Below are 9605 nucleotides of genomic sequence, written 5' to 3' on the forward strand. Positions count from 1 at the left end.
TTTGGGGAATTAATTATTTTATTTTATTTTTTATTAACTTTTCCTAATTATAGGTTTAGTTTTTACTAAAAGCCAGTTATATGTTTCTTTATCATCTAGGGACCAGAGCCTTGTTCCAACTTTGTCCAATATTTCTTTGTGATAGTTGTTGACCCATTCAATCTGATAAAAAAAAATTAATTCATTAATATATGAAACAAAAGATTATTATTTTTTTAAATAGGTCTATAATTAAAATTTTAAACAAATATTTAAAATCTGCTTACTTCTGATTCATCCATTATGTTGGGATCTATTAGTTTTGGTTCATAAGGGACTAATGTCAATGGTGCAAACTTCATGAACCTTGTTTTTGTTTTATCCTAAATAAAAATAAATATATATATTACTAAAAAAATTGATTTAAATTAAGTATATAAATTACAACAAAGAACTTAAAACAAAAATTTTGCTTCATTCATTAAAATATTGAGGAAAACTCAGAGATTACATGAATTTAAAATTTTTTTCTTGATGGCTTTTATATTACAGATTAGTTTCGTTTAGATACATTAACAAGGAGTATCTTTTAGACAAAATTATGTTTGATAGAATAAAAAAAAAAATATAAGAATACACACAGCCAAGATACGATCTAATGCTTATCTAATATAGTCCAGGATTCGGCATGTGAAAAGTTTTCCTATAAAAGTTAAAATAAACAATTTACAGAAAAAAAATTAAAATTACGCGTACCTTATATTTGGTTTCTGTTGGAACAACCAGCACTGCGTTTTCCAGTCTCATGCCAAAATTATTCTCTTCATAATATCCAGGTTCTTTAAAAAATTATAATAAAATTAACTCAATATTTATTGAGTTGAAAAATAATAAAGACGAAAAAGGTGATTTTATTTTTAGATAATACAATATTTCGTTCTTTATTCATTATTAAACAAAGAAAATTTTTTTAAAAACTACATCTGATAAAAACCCCATCTTTACATAAATGCACTCTAGTTATTGCAATTATATTTGAAGAGTTTTCTTTCAAAAGTCAATATATCTACGTTTGGAAAGTTATAATTCAAAAATTACTATAAGACCATTTAATGTAGATAAATTAATTTTTATTATTTAGATTTATTAACAATCTTTATTTATAATACCTATTCGACAGAAGAAAATTTAAATATTGAAATAAACTGGATGAGTCTTCAATGTAAAATTTTAGTTTGTTAAAAAACATTTACTTTTCAGAAGTAGATATATTAAATTTTGATATAGAACTCTTGATTTGCATGATTTCAAATATTGTTTTTACTTTACATCAGGATTTTCACTAACAATATTATCAAAAAAGTATTACCTATATTTATTTAGATTTTTTGTAGAAATTAAATGTAAATTAATATATTTGTTTTTTATACTCAATATACAACAGTATTTATATATTACATATGTATTACTGTAATTATATCTGACTGTAATTAGTAACTGTGATTACTTTGGTCCAAGAAGTTGTAATTTTGGACCATTGTTTCAACAGTGGTTCATCAAGCAATTGAAATTACTAATCAAAATTGTAATTTTATCTCCAAAATTTGAAATTACAATAAATGAAAAGTAATAATAATTATAATTGCAATTAAGTTGTGTCTAAAACTGGTAGAGACAAATGGGTTAGAATAAAAAAATCCATTTTTTCTTAAAGAAAACAAAATAATACATAAATGTGAAGTCAATCTTACCTTGCGAACCAATGAAGTGTTCATAGTAGGTGCCATTGTATTCTGAAAATAAACATATACAATTTTTTTTTTTAATTGATTTAGTTTTAATCCTCATTTATTATTCATTATATAATGGAACTCACCCTCGTGTACCGAAAGGTATACTCCAATTCCATGTGTGCTGCCATGACCATATTCTAATCCTACTTCGAACAATGGCTGCCTGATGAGGGTTTCTAGAGCGAAGGATTTGGTTCCTTCCGGGAATGTTGCACCTCCAAGTCTTGCCACTCCTTTCAAGAGACGAGTGTAGACCTCTATCTCCATTGGCCTCGGTTTGCCGAAGTGGAGGACCCTTGTAATGTCAGTTGTTCCACCTTAGGGCGAATATGATTTATAAAATTATCAATATCAGCTTTAAGTATTTCCTAAGGATTGAAACTTATGTAGTATCCGAAACAAAAACTGTCAAGTCTCTCGTTATAAAGTCATTTAATAATTTTTAGTAAATTGATAGGGAGTTATTATCATGGAGGGAAGTAGACTAATGTCATACTACCAATAAGTTGAAAACCCAAAAGTTGGCAAATTTGAGAACCCACATTAAACAGTGATGAAACTAAGTTTAATTCAAAAATTATATATATAAATGATAGGCTTTATTTTTTAAAATATGAAGAAGATATTATTTTAGTCAACATTGCAAATAAATGCTAATTAGAGAGGTCAGTTTACCAAAAATGTTAGGGAAAGGCAAAGTTTCAGGAAATCTCTCAAGACCTCTGGTAAGTTGGGAAATTCAGTTGTTTGAGGAAGATAATTAAAAAATAAATAAACAAAAATTTATTTATTTGTGCTGACGTTTCGACCTAAATTTCAGGCCTTCATTAGGGCTAAAAAACAAAAAAAGAGACAGCAACCATCACTCAGAGTACAAATAACGGAACATAAAAAATATAGAATAGAATAGAAATATAAAAATGAAAGAAAATAATAAACTAACAAATTAGGAAATATACATAACAATGAATTAAGTAGAAAGTAATTGATTAATAACAATAGAAGTAGATAGCAGTTGATAGATAACAAAAGAAGATGAAATATAATTTTATAGAAGTAAGAATTATACAAAATAAATTATGTGGTATCGATATTGATGCAAAAAATTAATTAAGAAAGGAAATGACATACCTATGACATATCTAACTATTATGATAAAAGTAAATATTGGAAGAAGACAGTTGACCGTATGAATTAGATTGTAGGAAGTTAGTCCGGGTAGTGGTCAAGAAAGGTACAAAATAGTTTTTTTTTTAGTTAAACAGTTTTGAATACTACTTTGTATCTATATTGACTGCCACCCGGACTATCTTCCTACAATAAAAGTAAATACCTAAAGATAGACAGATGGTCTGACATATTGAGTTGAACAATACATTATTAATGTAAATTTAACAAAAAATAAAAGTTTTGAAGTATAAAGACTGCTAACTAAACTTGAAATAAAATATCAGAAAATACCTATTCATATTTTTTTTGGCAAATTTGATTTCCCAAAAGCAGAATTAGAATTGGATCATAGAATAAAATATTATTTTTGGAATTCTCAAGCATTCAAATATTACAGTTAGGACTGTTTTTCTTGAATTAGTAAAAACCTATTTCTGTCGCTTATGACCTTTCTAAAATAAATGATTGACTTATTGCAGAGACTTATCGATGTTACAGAAAATGTAAGGTGTGACTTAATAGAAAGTACTAAATAGTTATACCTAGATATTGTCCTCCGGAATCGATCAACAGTACAGCAGAAGTGTTAACCATGGCTTCATGGCCAGGTTCCAGATTGTAGTGTGGCAGAGCCCCATTGGCTCCTGAGGCCACTATATCAGCGAAGCTGGGTCCCCTGTAATCTGGTGAACCCTCTCTTCTTAGCTTGGTTGCCAATCTGGAGACATCTCCTTCATTGTATGACTGATTTGCTTTAGGGATCTATAACATTAGAGATATTTATTCAACCAGAAATGAAATTCACTAAACTGAATATTTATTATCGTTGAGATAACATAATTATTCTATTTACAAAACTTGAAAATACAGCTGAAGAATAATTGTTTAATGTTAACCTTGTGGTTAACATAAAATAATTTTTTCTACTATTTTTTACCTTTATTGACCACCACCCTGATAATCTTACTACCAGTGAAATTGTATGTTTGAACTTTTATTTCATTCTGCCTTCTCTGGATCTCTGCAACTTCCAATGATTTTTATTACTTCGTAAGGACATGCGCTAGTCCCAGTAGGACTTACAATTCCCTTCGTGACTGTTAGTTCCTAGTTCCTGCTAGTTCCCTTAGAGCTTGCAATACCCTTCACGACCGCTAGGCTCGATCTCTAAGTGGAATGAAGTTTCATTCCTTCGAGGATTTGCGGCTGGTTCCTATAAGATTCCTGTGAATTCATCTCCTAGCCACCTATTTAATCTATATGAACACGCATTGTCAAGGCTTTCTGGTATAGAGTAGGAGTATTCACGATCTTTAGTTTAACATGTAAAAGCATGTTAAATGGAGAAATATTTCCTTCTTTTACCATGTTAAAACGATATAACATTTAACATGGTTGAGAGTCTGATAAATGGAGAATGATGTCACGCAACAGACAAGCTGAGCTCATCACCGTTTTGTTTGTTGTATTAGATTATTTGCTCGTAGTTTGTGTTTTAATTGTGTATTAGCAGTGCTTTGAATGTTTTTAAAACTAATAAAGCAATATATGACAATAATTACAATGTAATAACAACTGTCAATTAGCTCATCTTGATTTTCTTCCTCACAAATCAGAAGACCAACAAAGCAATGAGGAGACCTATTTTCACACAGCTTCAACTTTTCATTCAATTTAGGCATGTTGTAATAAATCACATTAATCAAAACTTAGAAGTATACAATAACATGAAGTTTTGGAAGGAAAGGTTATAAAACAAGTTGCTCAGAAAATCCGCTAAGAGCTCTCATGTATTTAACATATTACATAACTTTAAATATGGTTGCTCACAATCCTATTCTTATAATATTTAACATGGTAAAACATTTTAAATTTAACACAACATCATGAATACCCCTTGTATTTCACATCTTCAATTGGAGTTAAAACCATCTAAGCTAACACAACCAACTTGATAGCAGCAACTGTCATGGGGTAAACCATTTGACAGTTACCACCACGTTAATAATTACTGTCTTGGCAGTACAGTAGTACTGTCAGATTTAGCGTAATAAACGTGAGTATCTGTCGCGTTAGTGAAGCTAATGTTACTTATGGACCGTTTATTAGTAATTGATTTTTTATTTAAAAGTTATTTTAATCAACAAAAAAAAATTACAATGGTGCTCGCTGTATAACCTCTTAATATGTCAAAAATGACCATGAATGGGTCATCTATAACTTACCAACCTGTTCTAAAAATGGTGAGGGATGAAGTTTTCATTTCGTGGGCCCCGCAACAAAATAAATGTCAATCCTCCTGGCCGGATTAGAACCGGCGCCGTTGCAGTAACAAAGCAGTCAGGTTTTGACGCTTTAAAATATAGCCCATAAGTATACCCATTGACACAATAAGTTTCAGAGTCCTTGAATTACAGAAACCTACAGATAGGTTTTTGTATATTTGTACAGGTAGGCTTAGTTATGGAAAACAGGATCGATCTTCCTGCTGTACCTTTTTTAAACTCTTATTCTTCATACTTCTAGTTCTGAAAGTGAATATGTTTCATATTCATACCCTGAATCATTTACAGAGATAGATGTTCATCGTCAGCATTATAATTCTGAATACTACGTTGTAAATAATCATACACAAAGAGCAAATAATCTCACCTCCATTTCGAGAGTCCTGAACAACCTTATGAGCGCGATTGAATCATAGATGTGAGCTTCCCTTGTCGCATTCACTTCAGCAGCTGTCTTGTAGGCCCTGAGATCTACTACGAGGGACGTACCATTTTTTCTCTTCTCATTTTGTACCTGAAATATTAAAATTAAAATAAATTTTAATATTTACAGTGAACGGAGTTATTTACAAAAATGTGTGATTGTAACTCACAGCAGAATAAACGAAATAATTAGCAGAGTTTGGGACGAAAATATTGACGTCTGAAATGCCTATTTCCTTCCAATCGTCCCAGAAATCATCGTACTCTTTAATTCTGAAAAAAAAATCGATAAATAAATAACGTAGTTAAAACACAAAGAGATAGATGGAATATAGGTATGTTATTATTAATTAATTCCAATCCAAAACCTTCACTCCCACAAATCACTATGACAGTGGATAGGTATCTCTTGAGAGGCGGGAGAGGCATGGTTCCACTAGCACCTCTCTACCACTCCCGAGCAAATTTAAAGAAATACTAACAAGTTAAAATAGATAGTTGGATCCAGGAATTATCTGATGATAGAGTGATGCACATATCTTGTGAATTCTTAATACTTTGTAACTGCTTGAATGGTTATAGTAGTGTGCTCTATCGGCAAACTCTAGAGAACCTCATTACTTACATAACCCGACTCAAAACCGCTTATGGATGGAAAAAATCCGGCGTCCATCGAGTCATCAAACACGATTAAATTATATTGTTTATAAAAATACGACTATGCATTGATGTATATATGACTTGTATGATAATGATGCGAAATTGTAAATCTTAATAAATATAAAGGTGCCTCTACACGTTTGGTAAGCAATGACGAATTCACACGTGATCAGTTGTTGGTGGGTTATTTGGATTGGCTGGTACAAATTGGGTTTCGGTTTTTGGCCACAAACCAAAGGGCGCTTGTGCTATATCTACACCTTTGTATTCAGTTTGCATTGTTTTAGAACTAGCAACAGATGAATATTTGTGCTGTCCGTGTTTTAATAATTAAAGAATTTCCCAATCTTTGGATTCAATAATTAACTTTTGTTTAAGATTGTATATTTTATTTTATGACATCTTGTAATTTCATCTCTCTTTTGTAATTTACTCTGAGGCTCTAAAGCCTAATTTTGACGCCTGTAAATTATCCTAAAGGGATCAATCCCAGAATAAATAACGATTATTATTATATTTTAAAATTGTATCGTTTTGGTATAAATACATACATTTGGTATGAATACATTGTTTCAAATCTTGTTAATTAACTTTAGCAGTTTATTTATGGTTTAACATAGTATAAATATATATTTATGAAGACATTATATGCCTAGGTAATTAAATTAAAAAGTTTCTGATAAAAATTCTAGAACGAAAGTTGAATTGATGAGTTATTTAGTACTATTAATTTGCATTTTTATCATCTACAACCTACGTTTCATATTTACGTTTTCATTCATTTTGCCTAGCTTTATTTTGTTCCTTTCTACAATGAAAATAGAGTAAATAGAATGTAATAGGCGAAAAATCAAAAAAAAAAAATCAACAAGCGTGTAGATATCGACGTTTGTTGCTCTGTTTGTTTATCAAGCATTTGTACGAGTCATGGATTTGGGGCAAGTGGCAAACGTGTAGATCCAGCATAACATTTTATCAATAAAGTTATAAAATAGAACTATTTTGTGCTATCTATTACAACTTTATCAATGCTCACAAGCGCGCTAGCTCTCACGGAAAGAGTTATTAAATTACATTGTTTATTAACTTATTACTAAAATATCAATATTTTTAATATTTGATCGATTGAGTTATTAAAGAGAAATAATCTGACTTTTAAATAAACAGTAGTATTACACGCCTCTGGACGTCATGGATACATAACGGAAATGTCTCTTTCAGAGATAGTTGTCTTGATCTCATTCTCAGTTAACAATTGATTACAGAACAGTTCTCTGTGTACCTATGAAAAATTGTTACCTTTAGATCCTACCTCTCCTTGCAGCGTAAAAGTGTGGTTCTCTTTATACTTGTCATCCGTTAAATCAGGAGAGTAATTCCTCCCACTGGCGAGATCCTTTTCAACGTCTGGAACCGGTTCTCTCCAGTGTTTTGTTAAAGTCCAATCTACACTCTTTGTATTTAAACTCTCAACCTGGTAGTTCCTGGGATGTTTCTAACTGATCAATTGTAAAGGATAAGTTTATGCTAGTAATTGGCACGAAAATGAGGGGAGAAAATCGCCAAAACTTGTGGGTATAAGAGGAAGGTGGGAGAGTATTGAAGTAACAACTCCTGGAACATTTTTTGTCCAAGTAGAGACATCCTAGTAGTGCCCTGAAGGGACTCGGAGGGAATCATTTATGAGCCTCGTCTCGACGGTATCTTACATACATCTCGTTGAAAATATAGGAGTTATAATAGTGAATTTATTAAGAATATAGGAGCTCATTCCAAAACTAATATCTGTGAATCAGTCCTACTCATAATATATTCAATGATTTGTTATTTACGGAGTAACACAAGTTTAAATAAAGTTTTTGTTTTTTTCGGTTGGCTCTATAGACCTTGTAGATCGTTGGCATCCCGAACCAACTTTCTCCACGAAAGAAGTAGAAAGGCAGGTCTACTTCTACTGCTTTCCAGTTTTCTGCATGCATCTCTTTCGCATCTCATTCGATTCTGTCTATCCATCTGGTTTTTCGCCTCCTTCGTGGTCTCTTGCCAACTATACTGGCGTTCATTGTTGCGTAGAGGCGTCCTGATGGATTGCTTCGAGCCATATGTCCCGCCCATTTTAACCTCCTTTTCTTCGTATATATCTCATGACTCAACAATTTCTGCAAGTATTTCGCTGTTAGTTCTTCTCCATCATGTGTTAAGGCTCTGATCCTAGATAGATCCTGTAATTGTACGGAGGGCTTTCCTTTCAACTCAATATATACGAGATAATAATTAATTATCTAGTCTTGGTCGAATTTTCGCGACATAATGAGCTTTGAATTTCTATTAAATGGCGCCCTGAGCGGATTCCTATAACCAACGCTACTTGCGTAGTTGTGAGCCGTTACAAATCATTCCTACCTATCATCAAACAAAACAACGAGTGTGATTAAACATGCAATATCAACGCCTTCTGGATTATCTGATTCTATGATTCTGATTCTAATTACTGGGCGTACCATTACTTACGTAACTAGACTATCGGGTGAAGTAAGGTGATTCCTGACATCGGCGGAGACGATAGAGGATCGCACATACAGAATAGCCTCTTTGGGCTTGATGATCATGAACGATGCGAATAGCGGGGTGTACACAACGTCACCTCCCCTCAAGTTGAGGAGCCAAGCAATCTCGTCCATGGATGTTATTACTCCTATCACGCAGTTGTTTCGATGCAACCTCTCCCGGTATCGTGTCAACTTCTCTTCGAGGCTCTGTCCTGAAATATAGTAGCTCTTAAATTGTGTTTTTTATTAAGAAGGAGTTTTGAGATAACTCAGGAATTAATAGAAATAATTTTAGTTATTAATATTGTTTGGGATTTTTTTCCCAAAGGTATTGCTCTAATTGATTTATTGAGTAACATTAAGTGAGATTTTCGTTAATCAAGTTACTGCGAATATGAATATGTGTTTAATATATTTACTAATCAATCAAGGTGTATATTTTTAATAACATTTCCTGTTTTTCCGTAATAAGCAATAAGTTCAACAATAATAACAGCATACCTGCGTACTTCACGTCGTATATGAAAAGTGATACAGTCGGAAATCCTGGTCGGTCGCGCCATAAGCCCGTGAAGTCCTCCGCTTCAACCAGTTCGATTCCTTTTTCACCTGTACATTAAAAATCAGATTGCAATAAATATGGTTAAAGCACTTATCATGATATCAGTTATCCGTTATTTTTTACATCGGCACGTGATCCTCTTAGCTTTATAAAAGAAAAGAAAATTACTATAAACTATAAATAG

At 31.9% G+C, this 9605-nt stretch overlaps 1 protein-coding gene across 1 annotated transcript in view; it reads right to left on the minus strand.

The window, feature by feature from the left end:
• LOC106677074 (uncharacterized) overlaps window positions 1-9605 on the minus strand; it is a gene marked incomplete at its 5' end in the record, with an annotated part of 26919 nt that continues 17314 nt past the window's right edge. Inside the window, 10 exon segments of the mRNA XM_067052536.1 lie at window positions 1-162; window positions 267-362; window positions 736-818; window positions 1731-1772; window positions 1856-2089; window positions 3485-3704; window positions 5595-5741; window positions 5821-5923; window positions 8822-9071; window positions 9361-9468. Of these exon segments, the coding sequence (XP_066908637.1) occupies window positions 34-162; window positions 267-362; window positions 736-818; window positions 1731-1772; window positions 1856-2089; window positions 3485-3704; window positions 5595-5741; window positions 5821-5923; window positions 8822-9071; window positions 9361-9468 (1412 nt within the window).

This window comes from Halyomorpha halys, unplaced genomic scaffold, assembly GCF_000696795.3.
Source record: "Halyomorpha halys isolate HHAL.00 unplaced genomic scaffold, Hhal_1.1 Scaffold86.1, whole genome shotgun sequence".
Classification (NCBI taxonomy): Eukaryota; Metazoa; Arthropoda; class Insecta; order Hemiptera; family Pentatomidae; genus Halyomorpha; species Halyomorpha halys.